At 37.1% G+C, this 18,480-nt stretch overlaps 1 protein-coding gene and 1 non-coding gene across 2 annotated transcripts; both read left to right on the top strand.

Annotated features, from left to right (window-relative positions):
- Positions 1 to 6,485: 6,485 nt before the first annotated feature.
- Positions 6,486 to 6,557, top strand: TRNAH-GUG. The gene has a single exon. It is a non-coding gene; the product is annotated as a tRNA-His (tRNA).
- Positions 6,558 to 9,048: 2,491 nt separating this feature from the next.
- LOC122058273 lies at positions 9,049 to 10,010 on the top strand. Its single transcript, XM_042620884.1, has 2 exons — positions 9,049 to 9,208; positions 9,297 to 10,010. The coding sequence occupies exons 1-2, from the start codon at positions 9,122 to 9,124 to the stop codon at positions 9,720 to 9,722; spliced, it is 513 nt and encodes a 170-aa protein (XP_042476818.1). The 5' UTR covers positions 9,049 to 9,121; the 3' UTR covers positions 9,723 to 10,010.
- The last annotated feature ends 8,470 nt before the right edge of the window (positions 10,011 to 18,480 follow it).

Below are 18,480 nucleotides of genomic sequence, written 5' to 3'. Positions count from 1 at the left end.
GAGAGGAACCTTCGCACTTTTTACTAGCTTTTCAAAAATTCTATTTATTTATTTATTTATTTTTGGTAAAAGCAAAAATTCTATTTAAAGTAAAAAAAGAAAGCTATCCACTTGCGTGTACACATTTAAATACAAACGGGTTGGAAGAAACTGCACTACCGCACAATCATGCACTAAAGATGTTTCCACACAAGTTCCCATTGAGTTGTGCAGCAATGGGTAACAATTTCAGCCAGTAATAGTTTCTCTTGATCCTCTTTAAATAACGTAGTTTGGTGTTTCGTGAGTAAGGGGCATCAATCGGTTGGGTTAGGCCAATCTCAGTCGTGTTAGGTCAGACTTAGCAGACTTATATTCTTAAACTGTGACCTATTTATTTAAGGAATGAGTCAATTTCGATTGGTCTCATGTCATGAGCTTGACCAGGTTTTGAGCTTTAACCGATTTTCTCCTAATTGGACTAATCTGACTATAATCAAAACTTAAACGGGATAATGTATCAATAAAATCCTAAATGGGCCTTAAACGGACATTGATTGTTTGAGATTTAAAATACTTTAATATATTTTATTAAATCAATAATGATTTTGAAAAGATATTATACTTAATTACATTCAATAATTGATAAAAATATCATTATATACTCTACTCTATAAAAAAAAATATATATATATATATACATATAAATGGTTGGACTAAACGTGTCAGTCTGAATCAGCTTATAAATGGGCCTGGCTGGCTGATCAAGAATCAGATGGATGCAATTAAGTGTCAATCTTTAAACAGTCAAGCCCGATCGATCTAATCGATGTGGGCCTGGGATTGACACCCCTACCCATGACACTTGAAGTTTATCAATTGACCAAAACACTCTTTCATTAGATAAATTTGCAATTTGCAAGTAACAATGAAGGAACGACAACGTCAGGTTGGTTGCAATTTACACTAAAAGCTCATTACTTGTACAATGGAGGTAAAAGTCAAAATGGGGATTGGGTCTTATTTGGTGGGATAATATACAATTGTTGAGCTTATCGACTTAGGAAAGATTTCTTCACATCATTAAAGTATCGATAACTATATCATCCTTCATTGATAATGATACATATGGATTTTCCGGGGCAAATTGTACTCCATCCATGAGTTCTTCACATTTCTTTGGATAAATAATTTTCTTTTGTAGAAAAAACTTTTTGTTTAACGTGTGAAATTTAATATTGATCATGACTGATATTGATACGAATAGCTCAATGCAACTGATCTAATACCAATTTCTATAAATAACGAAAGGATATAAACATTGTATTATGACTTTGAGAAGAACTTCTCCAACTTGAAACTCAGCCAATATAATTAGTATTACTTCAAGACTTACTCAATTCACGCCAAAAAGAAAAGTCAGTGACATTACCAGTTTCATCTCTTCTTCTTTCATTATCTTCTGAAACTGCTTAGATGGGATTTGTGAAAAAACTATTAAATGACTAGAAATCATGGTCATAGAAGCATCAATTTCAAAGAGAGAGAGAGAGAGAGAAATGCCAAATTTGCTGTGATTTATAGAACAACAATGCTGAGATTTCACATAGAATTTCGATTTTTTTTTTGGAGAGAATCTGAACTAAAATTAAAACAGAAAGGCCTTCAATCTTTCACTCAGATTCAGTATTTTTGTTTGTTCATCTCTTTACTTCTTTCAGAAACATGTATCTATTTGTATTTTTGTAAGATTAAAGCAGTCGATTTGGTAATTGGATTTGATCTCTTCTGTTTTGTATCTCAGTCTTTGAATCTAAACGAAGATTTCCAACACATTCTTCATGTTCTGAACACCAAAGTCGACGGAAAGTGGAAGATCATGTTTGCCATGACCTCCATCAAAGGTATTGGGAGGCGATTCGCCAACATTGTCTGCAAGAAACCCAACGTCGACATGAACAAGGGGTTTTGATCTTGCTTGTTCTGTTTCCTCTTTTCGTGTGTTTCCTTCCTTTCTTCTCTGATTGTGACAGCGAAACCCATATCTCTGTCGTCGCCGATCCCTAACCTAACCCTTCTCCGGCCAACGACCATTTTTTTTTTTTTTTTTTTTTTCTGCAACAGAGCAGTTGCATCGGCGTGCGGGAAGAGGAGAGAAAGAGGGGAAGAAGAGTGAACGACCCGACCATGAGGCCATCGATCTCACCGATGACGGTGACGAAGACAGAGATAGTGAGGGAGAAGAAGAATAACGGTAGAGTGTCGGCGCTGAGTATATTGAGTAAGACAACAAATACCCAACGGTGTAGATTTTACACCTTTAATCCAACGGTCCAAGCATGCTAGTATACCTGATACTTGGGTATCCTGCTAGCATGCCTATCCCTCTCCCTTTATTAAATCAATAACGATTTTGAAAAGATATTATACTTAATTACATTCAATAATTAATAAAAATATCAATATATACTCTACTCTATAAAAAAAAAATATATATATATATATATATATACATATAAATGGTTGGACTAAACGTGTCAGTCCGAGTCGACTTATAAATGGGCCTGGCTGATCAAGCATCCGATGGATGCAATTAAGTGTCAATCTTTAAACAGTTGAGCCCGATCGATCTAATCGATGTGGGCCTGAGATTGACACCCCTACCCATGACATTTGAGCTACCCATGACACTTGAAGTTTATCAATTGACCAAAACACTCTTTCACTAGATAAATTTGCAATTTGCAAGTGACAATGAAGGAACGACACGTCAGGTTGGTTGCAATTTGCACTAAAAGCTCATTACTTGTACAATGGAGGCAAAAGTCAAAATGGGGATTGGCTCTTATTTGGTGGGATAGTATACAATTGTTGAGCTTATCGACATAGAAAAGATTTCTTCACAGCATTAAAGTATCGATAACTATATCACCCTTCATTTATAATGATACATAGAGATTTTCTGGGGCAAATTGTTCTCCATCCATGAGTTCTTCACATTTCTTTGGATAAATTATTTTTTTTATAGAAAAAACTTTTTATTTAAGTGTGAAATTTAATATTGATCATGACCGATATTGATATGAATAACTCAATACAACTGATCTATTACCAATTTCTATAAATAACGAAAAGATATAAACATTGTATTATGACTTTGAGAAGAACTTCTCCAACTAAACTCAACCAATATAATTAGTATTACTTCAAGACTATGTTCGTTACTCAATTCACGCCAAAAAAGAAAAGTCAGTGACGTTGACATGAATTTATTTTCCTTCAAACGGTTGAATATAAAGAGTTTGTATTGCCAAAAAGTCAGTGACATTGACACCAACCGTTTTCCTTCAAATCGTGAAATTTTCAAAAGAGACTTCATATTTGGTAGTTAAACCATATAATCTCATAATAAGGGGGAAAGGCCAAGGGCCATGGTTTCAAGTATCAGTCTGGGATCCGTCATATTAGCTATATTGGATCGGTATCAGTTGATATCGATCCCTGATCGATTCGGATCGATTGTTCAGATAGTTTCAAGGGTAAAATAATAAACAATTAATATTTTTTTTATTAAAATAGAGGCAAAATTGATCGATACCCATCAATCCAGACGGATACCGATCCCATCCCCTAAATCCTAGCTAAGGACCTGCTTGATAACGTTTCTGTGGTTTTCGTTTCAAGAAACGGCATAAACGAAAAACTGAACCTCCGCCTCCAAAACCCAGCTAAGAAGAAGAGGCCGTTGGTGTCTTGCGTCAATCCATTGAAGACTAAGGGTTTGCGGGATTTCACGATTTTTGGGCACCAAAGCTATTCCTAGAAACGGGGAAACAAGTCATACTTGTTTCGCCATGTCTGTTTCTAGGAATAGAAATCACCATAAATTTTGATTTCTATTTATGAAAACAGGAGAAACGGAACGAGTTTGTTAAACGCTTTTTGTTTCATCTCTATCGTTTCTTGACACAGAAATGGGAGAAAATACATTTCTTGAAACGTTATCAAACGGGCCCTAAGTTTCCCTCATCTCTCTCTCTCTCTCTCATTCTCTTCCTCTTATCTGAGGCCAAGGTTCGAACAAGCAAGGCAATGCCATGCAACACAAGATAACAAGAAACAATCTTTTTTTTTTTTTCTCAAAAGGAAAATTCATTACCATGAGCCCAAGATCAAGAGAATCCTTAGCCTCTCTCTTCTTAAACTCTTGGGGGTTTGAGGGTCTCTTACCAAGGTTTTAATATAATGGATTGAATCAGACAAAAAACAAAATTGGGCCGAGTCACTTAAGTTTCTATATGGCGTAAATTAAAAAGTCACCGTATTACGTTTGCTCTTAATTTTCTTTGCTCAATCGATTGGAAAATGTAACCTAATGTAGTGTGATCTCGTTGCTCATTTTTATTGTTCCAAATTTGATTGTCCCGGTAGTACTTGGGTTGTTGTCCCTGTTTTGGTTGGCATCTTTGGGTCCGTTTGGTAACGTTTCAAGAAACGCGTTTCTGTGTCCAGAAACGGTAAAAACAGAATAAAAAGTGTTTAATAAAACTGTTTCGTTTCACTTGTTTTCAGAAATAGAAATTGAAATTTCAACCTATTTATGGATCAAGAAATGACCCAAGCTCGTCGTTTCTGGAAACGACTCATGGCCATTCTTTCACTAGTTATTATCGACTTCCAGAAACATGACTTATCAAACGCCTTCAATTCCATTTCTGTTTCTAGAAACGGAAATTTATGTTTCTATCATTTCTTGAAACAGAAACGACAGAAACATTATCAAATGTGCCTTTTGTCTTGTATTTCTTTTCTTTCTTAAAGATTTAATATATTTATTTATTCACCCAAAAAAAAAAAATTAACCAAATTCAATCCCTATTTAAGTCGTTTCGAATTGTTTTATTTTTAGGGTTTTACCGGATCTTAACTGACTCGGACATATTTTGGACTGATCAAGCTGATTCCAACTTTTAAAACCCAATCTAGGGAAAGGAGAGGAACCCATGGGCACTGTTTGGGCATCTGAATAATCAATTCAACCCTTGAAGATTCCTAAAGAAGTCTCTGCTATAAACAGTATCATCAAACCTGAGTTTTAGGGTGCTTAAATATGAAGCTAGAATAATAAGCCACTCCTGAAAATGATGCTACTACGAAAGGAGTATTGATTCTCACATTATTTTCTATTAAGCTCCACCAAATCAAATCATGGTAAGCACTAACAGTGCAAAACAATATTTTCCACATATGCTTTTAATTAATGGACAAGTTTTACTTAAGCCATGTTGAAGGGGATCCTTTGACCGTGGCTTTTAGATGGGCGAAAGAGGTTATTAGTAAACAATGGGGGAATGTTCAACCATGGGGATGTTTTAAAACTCTAGGATGGTGGCTGAATCGTGAAAGAGAACATTCCCCTTAATTTTTTCTTTTATCTCTAATTAAAAAAGAACCAATCCACGGTGAGATGTCACAGGTTGGGTAGCTTCTCAAGTGTTACAATCGATTCATCTGTTAGACGCAACGAATCCAAGCGTAGACCAGTGAATTTATGCAAAACTACTGGGTTGGAGATCATTGGGGTTGGTCTTGATCGATATTGATTTGATCGGAATGATCATGATTGATTTTATTCGATTTTTACAATCATGGTGTAGGGTACCAATGCCTACACCATTTTTGGAGAAGATGATTGGAGTGTGCAATCAAAGAGATGACATAAGAAACCATAGTGAGAATAAAAATCACAAAACTCGACCCTTATTGATGTTTCTACCACACGCATTGCCCCCGCATTGGTGGCTAGTGTAGGAATTACATGACCAGGTAGTGATCTTTTGCCCAAAAGGAAAAAGAAGGCTTATCGGTCACTTGACCCCGCACCCAAACATAATAGGGCAAAAATTACCACCTTGCCCCCTATCAAATCACAAAACTCTATCCTTATCAATGTCCATGTGCACAGTCTCATCAGCCTGCATTGGTGCAAGGGCCATGTGATCAAGTAGCAATCTCTTGCCTAAAAAAGGAAAACAAACACTAACTGATCTCGTGGACCCCACATCTAAACACAAGAGGGTGTGAAATTCCCACCCCATCGACCAACCCTCTATAAAATCACAAAATTCTGTCATTATTAATGCCTTTACACGCAGTCCCATTGGCCCAAGCTAATGCAGGAACACCACAAAAAGAGTGGCCATGAGGTTCTCACTATAGTAGCAGGTAACCGGTGTCAAGATTTTTTTCTTCTTTCGGTAGAAACTGTCAAAGATTTATTTCATGTCACTATAATTGAAGAGACAAAAGTGGTTGGCTGGACATACTCCTACCATTACCCACTCTTTTTTTGTTTTTTAAAGGCAAAAATTGTGGAGAAAGTTTTTCTTAACCCACTTTTAATACACACAAATCTACCGGCATCATCGAAAATGACCTACACTGTTCCGCTATGTCCATCCCTCAATTACTTTCATATCTTCAAAAAAAAAAATAATGTATATCTTGTGGCTGTAGTTTAGTGGTAAGAATTCTACGTTGTGGCCGTAGAGACCTGGGCTCGAATCCCAGCAGCCACAAATTATTTTCAATTTTTTTGTATCTATTTCTCCCCACCCCTACCCCCACCCCCATGGCCCCACCCTGATGGAAAACTTGCTCGAAAACTTATTAATATTGAAGAAAAATTTTCTTCAATCATAAATTTTTTTTTTTCCGGTAAACCATCACTAGTGATTAACCTTATCTCAGGAATATAACTGTCTACTCTAATCTGATGGGATCCATAACGGTGGCGAGGATATTTCTGGATATATTCCTCCTTTGGAGTTGGTGATCCTAACGGTTCTCAAAAATGAAAACTCAACAATTCTAAGGTTTTAGATCAAGAATCAATTATGTCCAATTGAGTCAAAACAAGACCAGTCATAGTTGATTTGATCTATCTAACTCTAATTTTTGAAACAATATAAAAACAACAAACATAGAAGAATTACAGCAGGCATAGGCATCCAACGAGCAATTAAAAGTAACCCTAACTCCAAAGAAAATAATTAAATTTGCACAAGTTGAAAACATACTTCATCAATGATTTAAAAAAAAAAAAAAAAGAAAGAAAGAAGAAGAAGAAGAAGCCACCCCCCTGGTGTTATCTCTCACTTGTAAACATACTTCATCAATGAATCTTCGTATTATAACCTTACATAATTAAGTTGTCCTCTCATTCCATAAATCATGTGATTTTCTAAAATAATAATGCATCATTATTATTATTATTATTATTATTATTATTATATATAGCTTTTTCAGTTGTGCATTCATCAAGTCTGGGAAAGGGAATGGAATGGAAGGAAGAAATTTTGCATTTTTCTTGCCGTTAAACATTAAAAATGATTATTTTTTTTTTGTATAAATATATTTCACAATGTAGAAAAATATCTGCATTTCCTTAAAACCAAACGAGCCAACAAGTTTGTTTTTGTATTTTTTTTTTTTTTCTACCCTGAATATTATTTGGGACTCGGGATAGCCCCTAGAATTTTATTAAGAAAGAAATTGATAATTAAAAACAAGGGGGGAGGGACATAACCCGCCTTACCCCAACCCAAGAGAGACAACAAGTTATAAGTGCACCAAACTTGTATAATGGTAGACCGTAGAGGTACCCAGACATGGGATTTTCTCCCCCTTTAATATATTGCGCATGGAATGATTGTGAAGCCCAAGCCCATGTACGTTGTGGGCCCAAGTAGGGCTATAAAAAAATAGGGGTATCAATCCTAAGCCTGCACCAATTGGACAGATTTGGTCGTCCATTTAAATATCAGCTTGATCCGCATCAATGTCGGGTTCAGGTTCAGCTCATTTATAAACAGATAGTATACGGTCCAAGAGATAAGCCCAATTGGCCCCCAACAGGTTTAGCCTCATCGTATATATATATATATATATATATTGATTTTTATTATTATTGTTGTCAATTATTAAATGTAAATTAAGTGTAATGCCTTCTCTAAATGATTGATGATTTAATAATGTACATTAAAGTTTCCTAAATTTATGACAATTAAAGACTGTTTAGGGCCTGTTCAAAACTTTATTAGTACCCTATTTAAGGACTGATTATAGTCCGATCAGGAAAAGCTTGGAACCTGACACAAAACCAATCAAGATCGACTCATTCCTTATGTAGGCAGATCATGATGCAAAGATATAGACCCAACTGAAACCAACCCGATCCAATCCGACTAATTGACACCCCTAACCCCAAGGGTGAGACTTTCCCTTTCATAAGTTTTTTGATTCATCAAAGATAGTCATTATTACTATGCCCCTTATGTACAAGTCAATAATGCACTTATACACTATTCTCATTGTTCATCCTAAGACACCTAAATCCATAGGCAAGTTCTGAAATCATGTCCCCCCCCCCTCCCCCCCCCCCAGGGCCACCCAAAAAAAAAAAAATCCAAACCAGTATAAAATACCCGTAATCAGGATTCAGATTGATCTTAATCAATTTCGATCCATTCCCAAATCAATTCAGATCATATTTGCAATCGACATAGTCCAACCATCTTGGTTTTTTTCCTAAAGAATTAATTTGAGCCAAATCAGGAAAACCGGATTGATCCGCGGATCCGATTTTCTTAACCCTGCAACAATCCTCCGGTGCCACATTGCACTTTATAACCTCTTGGTGGTCCTTCTTGTTGGTAGCAAAGAAAGGTCTCCAACCAGTTGAACCATGTCCTTACAAGCTGGTCTTCAAAGCTACAACCTCAGGAGTCAGAACTCATTAATCACCAACCACGATGGGTTCGAGGAATTAGGACTGTATCATCATTTCGGTTGAACCATCTTAGATTGGTTCCAATTTCGATCAATTCGTTTGAATTTCTAAGGGTTCAACCTGATTTCAACTGAATCGGATCGATAAAACCCGATTCGGTTTACCCGAACCTTATACGGTTTACCAACTACTGTGGCACCAACAAATGAAGTAAATCAGTAACCACTGATCACCGAACGAATAAAGCAACTTTTACATTTACCATAAAAAGACCAAAGCAACCTTTACATTTACTGGCTCTGGGATTTCTCTCTTGAGCTCTCCATCGTCTCTGCTGTTCCCAAAGTCAAAATGTCGAACAAGTCTCCAATATATCCGATGCCAGAGCCTCATCACTTTAGCGACTATGGTTTCGATCCCCAAATCGACTACTTCCAGGTTCCACATCCTCCCCTTTCCCCTTTTTTTTCTTCTTCTTCTTCGTTCCATTTCCTATAATTACTGACCCCCCTCCTCTTCTCATCAGGTTCTAGAGGAAGCTAGAATGCAGAAGCGGGAGAAGTACAGATCTGTAGATGCTCTGCATTTCAAGCTACAGAAACCCAATTCGAAAGAAGAGTCAAAGAAGAACAAGAAGAAGAAGAAATGGTGGAGAAACGCTCTTTTATTCTGGAAATGGAAGTGGGCTCAGGGTGAGAGACAAAATGGCGAAGAGGGTTGTTTTAACAAAAGGAGTAGAGTTTGCAGGGCAACAATATCTGGACAAGTATACATAACAGAGAGCAGAAGCGGGTCAAGCACGCCATACCGGATGAGCAATAGGTCGGCATCTGGGCCTCTGGCTGGGACATTGGATATACCTTATCTCAGCCTCAGAGACCTCAACATGGAACAACCACAGCAATACAATCGAGTCTCTGCTTCCGCCATGCCCATCTACTTGGTTAGTTAGTATTATCTTGTCCATTTTTGGCCTTTTGGCGTGTTTCCTCTCTCTCTCTCTCTTTCTATCTAGATTGCCTTGTAGAATCCATTTTCTTTTGCATTTGAACCTGGAAAACTGGAATTAAAGGGATCTCCTTTTTTCCAGCCTTATTGGGCCCTTTTTGGTCCTAGCCCAAGAGGGCCAGATGCTGATGTAAAGGCAGGAGAGGCCCAGACCCTTTGGTGGTGTGGTCACTGTGGTGTTGTGTTGGATGATTTTTAATGGCTAAAAATGTCTTTGTATTCTTTTCCTTTATATAGGCACGCATGCACAGTTACACACTGATCGATATTGGATCTTTTTTCCCCTACTTTATCCGGTGAGCTTTGACCGGCCTAAACTTCTTTGGTTGACCCAAAACCTGATGTACGTGCACGTGATCTGTTCCCCCAAAAAGTAATGATCAATAAAGATGTATGTGTACATCATGATGAATCTCATATAAATCGTTGGATCAGCTGACCCTGTTGATCATGTGGATACTAGGTAGTAGAACATATACTCTACGTTTTAGTTGCTTTACTTAAATGCCTTCCAAAGCAACCCCATATGGAACTATGGGTGTCAAAACCTAATCTGATCCGATAAAATCGATTGAGATCGACCAAAGAAACTCAAATCAAACCAATGGATCTTTTTTTTTTTCCTGAATATTATCTAGACCGGGGAAAAGCCCCTAAAATTTTATTAAATAAGAGAAACAAAATAAAAAAGAAACAAAGGGGGGACATAACCCGCCTTATCCCAACTCATGAGATACAAATCACTCTGACACTCGTAAAACCCAGAAGAAAAACCTCTAAAGAGAAAATATTACATTCTAAATATTGATAATCGGATTTGGCTCATTTGTGACGCAACACAATGTCCGGTGCACATCTAACACCCATAACTGCCTTGGGCTCTATGCCAAGGCGTTTTTTACCGTTGGATGTGCGTTGGATACTGTGATGCACCACAGAGGAGTTCAATCCTTGGTAATCTAGCTTCATCCTCCCGAATGGTGTAACTAATGTTAAATGGGAGAGCATTATCACCATGGAAAATTGAATTTATGGTAGATTCACATGCAAAGTTAGCTAACCAATCCGTTGCACAATTGCTTTCTCGAAATGAAAAGAAGATATGAGCTCTCAAGGAATCACAGAGATTGATTACTTCTTGAAACCAATATCAACAGTTCCATGCATGATCTTTGATAGATAAGTCTCACAATCAGGGAGGAGTCAGAATTAATATAGAAGTCAGGATTAGTTTTGGACTGAAGTATATTGCGGTCGACTAAAAACAAGTCTAAACAAACCGATTAATAACCAAACTAAATGAAACCGATAAAAAAATAAATGATTATGAGATTATAAATTGGTAAATTAATTATCCATTTTTTTACAATATTAATAGAATATTTTTTATTGTAAAGAGAATTGTTACAAATCAATGAATTCAAGGTTATCAGTAGAGAGATTGATTTGTAAATTGTAACAATGCTTCCATTTTTTATTTCCTTGTTCATTATATAAAATTAGTTGGATAGTTAAATGAATGATTAGATAATAGGGTTCATTTTGTAATTTCAATATTAGTTATCTTCTTAGTAATTAATTATCCATTGGTTTCAATATTAGTTATCTTTCCTTTACAATGATAAAACATGATTTAATCATAAATTTAAAGTGTATTCGTCAAATCTTTTGTCACTATAGGTTATGCATGTAAGATTTAATTATGGTTCAAGCCGGATAATAAATCAATCTAAATTAATATTAACCTAATTTTAAAAAATCAAAATAAATCAAACTCAAACCGAACCAAAATCAAAACCGATCAAAAACCAAAGGTCATGGTTTTAGGTATCAAGATTGTACTAGCCATGGCTGATCTGTATGCTATTGGTTATGGCCGATAGTGATACCTGATTGGTATCAAAAGACAAGGCAGGGCAAAATGGTTCCAAAAATGCCGTACCGATATTTTGATGGGTAAAATTGTCTAATCCGGCCAATATCGGTATTGATATCGCGGACTATCGTGCCGATGCGGTGCACTGAAACCCTGCTTCAGATAAAATGTGGGCTTAGGTGTCGTGTTATGGGCCCAATGATTGAAGCTCTCATTGCAAGAGTGCTTCCTCCAACCAAATTGTCTCTGCTTTCAGCCCAATGGCCCACTTATTAAATGGTCTAGGCCTGAAAAACATATGTTTATAATCTTTAGAACAATTTTGTTCAAGGGAAAGATAATGCTACTTGCTTGCACGTAGACCAATGGGCCCGCATAGATGCATCTTCAAATCATGGCGAGCAGCGTAATGTTTTCATACCCGCCTAAGTCTGGGTGTAGACACACACAAATAGATAGATTTCTTTCTTCCTTTAAACTTATACCCTACATTAGAATTAGGGCAAGAGAACACTATCCTGCAACGAGTACGAGCCAGTGCGTGGTAGCATCTTCAACAGAGAGGTGGTACATCGTTTCTGCACACACTGCGTCTAGGCATGCACCTGCGCTAGTGAGTAGTGTTCTTTTTTCCTAAGAATTAGTGTACAATAAAGTCAATATATTGTGTGCTATTTTTTTTTTGATTGAATATTGTGTGCTAATTGCGCCAGTGTCTGGATTAGTGAGAGTTGTGCAACCAAGGGGGAGGGAGTCTTTTCATATCGTCTTGTGCCTGGGTATAGAGGACGGAACCAGATTGAGCTCCTCTATGGCACAACATAGTGTCCGGTGCGCATCCAACGGTCAGAAATGCCTTGGCACAGAGCCCAAGGTGGTTTCACGCCGAAGGCTGTATTGCGCCACAGAGGAGCCAAATCCAGATGGAATCAGGTAGCAGTCTTTTCTATTATTTATTTGATATTTTAATATAAAACAGAACTGTATAAGGCAGCAATCGAGACCGCTGCACCAAGACACATGGGAGGGAGAAATGACCGCACTGCTCCCCATGAAAAGCAGAAAAGCCTACCTTTGTTAAGTTTTCACCTAAACTCCCTTTGATCCCTATGAGAGTGCAGACGCCACGCTTTCTTTTATAGAATCCTCTCCTTATTTTAATTTTTAAGAATACAATCCGAATCCTAGTCGCTAAAAAATGGTCTGGGCTCAGACATGGTTACCGACTCTCTGATCAACAAAAACGTTCAGCTTGGACGCAATATAGACCAAGACACAATGAACCCACCCAAAGCCACCCAGGTACTTGGCATTTGGCAAGAGTCAATATCGAAACTGAACAGAGAATCTTAGGCTCTCTTCATTCATGAAAAATTAAGGTGTTTGGTACAATTTTTTCACCTTATTTATGAGAAATTGAAACGAATTTTGGCTGGAAGTGAAATAGCTTTCATTAATCACTTCAAGCACATGTTGCATTATACTGTTCAACGACCACCTGTTTGTAACAGGGGCAAATATTTCATATAACTACTTTACCAACACCCTTACCAAAGCTTATTTAACTCTCTATGCCTACTAATTTTCTGAAGAAGAAGATGAGGAGGTAGCCTCCCTACTCCCTCTCTCTTTCCCTCCTTATTTCAAAATTAGGTTGCATTGGATATGATTTTTTGGAATGCATTTTCGACCTAGAATGCATACCAAACATAGTCTTAGGTTTTCTCTTATCTACCAGTTTTCGATAAATGATTAAACATTAGTTTCCTTTCTTTCTCTAATCTTACCGCTTGAGTGTGTCCGTGGGTGACCAGTAAATATTATTCGGCAGATCAATGGGAAAGTTTGAACGCATTCCCTGTCAATTGGTCAATATAACCAATTGCTACAAACAAATTAAGCTCCTCCTGTTAGGACTCTGCCTCTTTGATACTAGACTTTTAATTTTCTTATGGGAAAGGGTTTTCTAAACTAGCGCTGTGGATAATCCACCAATCAAGAGGGAAATTATGACTCATCAAATAGGGGTCAAGAGGAAAGAGATAAAGAGAGAGAAGCTACTGGCCAATCAGGTTGATCAAAGATAGTTTTTCTATCTTTTGGGAAAAAGTTTTCTGATAGAAAAAGTTTCCCACACGATTAGTGTACCATTGCCTTCTAGCATTTTTTTTTTTTTATTCCCTTTCTCAAGCCTTAACCCAATGGACCTAGGTGGATGATACCTTTTTTGAACAAAACTTGGCCAAAGAAATGGAATCTTGAAGGGTATTTTTTGAAAATATCAAAACATAAGAGAATATTTTATAACCAAGAGGGAAGATGAATTATTCCATTTATTTGATGGTGAAAAGAGGTTGCAGTTACTTGATTGCAATCAAGGTAACGGTGAAAATTTTTTCTTACCTTTCTACACCATTGTTATGTGGGATAAAAGATTTTCCCTCACTTTTGGATTGGGGTCTGGAGAATCCTCTCCCCCATCTTTTATACCACACTAAATTTGGAATGCACTTTATAAAAACAGAAGAAAGAGAAAAGAAAAACTTTATCAAAAGATGGAATGTGAATAAAGAAGGAAAGGAGGTTGGATATCACATGTTTGCCTTTATACTCATTACTAAATTTATTGCCTTTCTTACCAAAAAAAAAAATTGCTTCAAAACCTCACATGGCTAAAATTGGTGATCCACCCTATTAGCTTATTAGGTTGGCTCACAACTTTTTTTCAAAAAATATTTTTCAAACTTCGAAGCACTTAATTTTGAAGGGTTTTTTTTTTTTTTTTTTTTTTTTTTTTTCTTTTTCATAGAAGGAGGATGTCATGTAATGCTACGCACTATGCATAGTCATACAAAAATACCCTTCCCCAAGAAAATGTAATGGAAAAAGTTATTTTTCTTCACTTCCTCAAAAGGTCCATTAGTATTGTCAATTTCCAGCCCAATGGGTTGGATAGATCGAAACAGATATGTTCAATCCAAATCGAATCCTTATCAGCTTGGTTTCATTTTTGAGATTTATAAAACAGTTTGAAAGCGAAATTGAAAGAGACCCACCGCAAATAGAAACAAATCCAAAAAATGATCAAATCTATAATTTTCAATATCATACTATATATATATAAGAAAAATCGAACCAAACTTCAACTTAACAGATTCATTTTGATCTAGCCAGATCGGCTTGAAACCAATTCAACTCCATCAGAACTGTACAAACTGACCGATTGATACCCTTAGTTCTTCATCAATGGATTGTTATAATCTCTCACCCCTCCTTTTCCATTACCCCAAAATATCTCCTCCACTCATAGAGTTCCATCTAACAACAATAATAGTTGTGAGGTAAGCTGAGGTAGTAATTTTCTAAGAAAATCCAAAAAGTTCAAGTCTCAGTCTAAAAAGGTTACGTCTTCAACCCTCTTATCCTGTTTTATCTGATATAATAATAGAGAAAATTACATTCCCCTTCCCTGTATGTTTCAAGTATTATACAACCCTCTCTTGCGAAGTTTGAAATCACACTCCCTTCCCTTTTAAGTTCTAGATTCTATTAACCGTGCCCTGATCATGAGTGAGGAAACGTTAAGTGTGTTATAATTTTTTTTTAAACCCCAAAATACCCTTGATCCATGGAGATGACCTATTTGCCCTCAACCCTTATTCTCATCTTCTTCCTTGAGAAACCATAAACTGGTTGGGATTTAGGGTTTTTAACTTGGGATTTATGGTTCTGAAATCGAAGAGAGTGGATTTAGGGTTTTGGTAATTGATTCCGTCTTGCCATTGTTGAAGTCTTGAAGATCGATTATTCCCTCTCTGAAATCACGTTTGGGTTCCAGATTTCCGCCTCTCTGTTCTGCGATTGGGTTGAATTCTTGAAGATCGATTACTCCCCGTTGAAGGTTGTAGAAACCCGATTTTGTCACCCTTCCCTGGCAATGAGGATACTTGGATGATGGATGCGAATCTTCACTTTCAGTTAACGAGATGCAATTAACTGTGGTAGTCTCACCTTGACAGCCCCCAACTCATCCGAAAACCCTAAAAACTCAATGCGGGAAGAAAGAGGGTCCAATTTTGACTTTTAATATACGAAGAAATCCGATCGAAAGTGACAGTATGAATGGATAGTACTTAGAAATACGAGTCCAACGATACATGGTGCGTCAAAATCAAACTTACGGATCTCCCGTAATCATTCCAGAAAGTGGCCCTGCACGCACATGCACACCCCCCTGCATGCATGTGCACAACCCCGTGCACACCCGTGCACATACCCGCATAACCCAGCCCATGTGTGCACATTCTCATGCACACACATGGGTGTCACCCATGCACACAACCCCCTAACCCCGCCCATGCATGCACACACTCGGGCACCACCGATGCATGTACACGTGCAACACCGACGCATGCAACCCTACACTTGTACACAACCCAACCCTAATCAACCCTAGTCAGTCTAAATCAGCCCTGTTTAAATCCTGACCAACCCCGATCGAACCCCGATCAAACACGATCAGCCCAATCTGGCACCGATCGACTCGGTTTGGCACTGTACAGTGCCCTACGGCTTTGTGTAGTGCCTTTTTAGGGCTGTGCAGCCCCGAACAGACTTGCCTGGTGCTTGAATCTTTCCCTGACAGATTTTCCCCTGGTTTTTTTTCCAAAAAATGGATTTTGGATAAAAATATATTTTCCCGACACTCCCATGTCTTCCTAGAAAATCCCACTAGCAGTCGGGTTTTCTGTTAGAATCCCGTTTTTTGAGAAAGATCCTTTTTGGCAATCCCACAAACTTTTTTTGGCACTTTCATAGATTTTATGACATTTTCGTATTTTCCCAAAAAATATTCCCGACAGTCGGGTTTTCAACTAAAATCTCAGTTTTCAAAAAATATCTTTCCCAACATTCCCAAAAGTCATTCCCGGTACTTCCAAAGATTTTCCAACACTTTTGTATTTTTTTCAAAAATTCGTTTGAAAGTCGGGTTTTCTGCTAAAATCCTAGTTTTTGTAAAAAGATTTTGTTTGCAAGAAAATATCTTCTTCACTTTCAAAAAGCAAGAAAATATTTTTACTTCCCATCACACTTTGAATTATACCATTGGACAATAGGAAGAGCTACCTCCTATTATCCTCTGGGTAGAGAATGTATGTCCTCACCCCATTAGTTTGCAAGAAAATATCTTCTTTATTTTCAAAAACAAGAAGATATCTTCAGTTCTCATCACATTTTGAATTATACCACTGGACAATAGGGAGAGCTACCTCCTATTATTCTTTGGGTAAAGAATGTGTGTCTTCATTCCATTGGTTTGCAAGAAAATAACTTCTCACCTTTTTTGGTGAAGAAGGAATCTCTTCAAACTTCGAAATATACCACTGGGCGATAGGGAGAGTGCCCTTCTATTATCCTCTGGATAAAGATGTGTTCCCTCACTTCATTGATTAGAAAAAAACTATAAATACCCCCTCCTTGAAAAAACACACCAAAGCCTCCTTAATAGCATTCTTATAGAGAAACTCTGCCCTCTCTCCTCCTCCCCTCTCCCTTTGAGTTTTTTCAGGTCTTCGGAGTAATCTTCGTCAAGATCCGAAATCTTGTTCAGATCTTCGAAGTGTTCTTTGGGACTCTGAAGATTTTTAATCCAAGTTTTTAGTTCAATCCATTTTTTATCAAAAATAGTATGTTTTTAGCTTCCCTCCTTTAAGTGTTCTTGGTTTTTTCCAAAAGTATGAATCTCTCCCCCTTTAAGGTTCTTCGGGTCTACGAAGAGATCTTTATCAAGATCTAGAGTTATATTCAGATCTTCAAAGTGTTATTCGGGGCTTTGAGGATCATCAATCAATTTTTTAGGTCAATCTATTTTTTTGCCAAAAATAGTCGTTCCCAGCGGAAGCTTTGTCCGAGTGCCCCTAGAATCTTTCCAAAAATAGCCATTCCTAGTGGAAACTCTGCCGAAGTGCCACCAGAATCTTTTTTCGGAAGTAGCCAGCCCTAACGGAAGCTCTGCCGAAATCCTGACCTGACTTTTTCAGAAGTAGCTCATTCCTAGCGGAAGGTTTGCCGAAGTGTCACCTCATTAAAACCCAAAAGTAGTTCATCCCTAGCGGAAACTCTGTAGAGTCAACAGCCCAAATGTTACCAATCTTAAGCCAGACCTCCATCCACAGATTACCACAATCAACATCTTCCGAAACAAAAAATTGGAGTTCAAGACCATCTTCCCCTGAGCCGGAAGAACCCATGAGAAATTCTAAGGATTGCTATGTATCAGTATATTAGTCAATATGTATCGGTATTGTACGAGATCAATATTGATAATGTGATATCATTACAAATTGTTTGTATCAGCTAATTTGATTCAGTTATCATCGAAGATTAGTGTTTTAGGATTTGGTATTAAATTGACTGTATCAATATCAGTCAATACCAATACTTATAACTCATTGATACTGAATCCGTGACATGGTACGATAGAGGGTAAAATGATCAAAATAATAGTAACTATTGGTATCTTTGACGGCAAAAAAATACACATTAAATATGGTATTGATTTCAGGATTGGCCAATATCTTATCCAATACCATGAATTAAAACCATGTGATTTCTTAAAAAAAAAAAATCATTCTTTTTTTTAGTTAACAAAATTCTAAGGGTTTCCTCAATCTCAGATAATATTCGGATTAAAAAAAAAAATATATATATATATATAATATCAATACTAATACCGATACCGATACGTATATCCTACTGTACAGTGATCCAAAATTCCAAGTAAGGAAGGTTGATTTGAGTGTAGGCTGCTTGTAGCTCCCAGTCT

Source organism: Macadamia integrifolia, chromosome 12 (assembly GCF_013358625.1).
Source record: "Macadamia integrifolia cultivar HAES 741 chromosome 12, SCU_Mint_v3, whole genome shotgun sequence".
Lineage (NCBI taxonomy): Eukaryota > Viridiplantae > Streptophyta > Magnoliopsida > Proteales > Proteaceae > Macadamia > Macadamia integrifolia.
This window is presented reverse-complemented; position numbering and strand designations above follow the sequence as displayed.

Coding starts and splice junctions, on each gene's coding strand:
- LOC122058273 (XM_042620884.1), top strand. CDS start 9,122: ATGTCGAACAAGTCTCCAATATATCCGATGCCAGAGCCTCATCACTTT. Junction 9,209..9,296: donor CCCAAATCGACTACTTCCAG/GTTCCACATCCT, acceptor TCTTCTCATCAG/GTTCTAGAGGAAGCTAGAAT.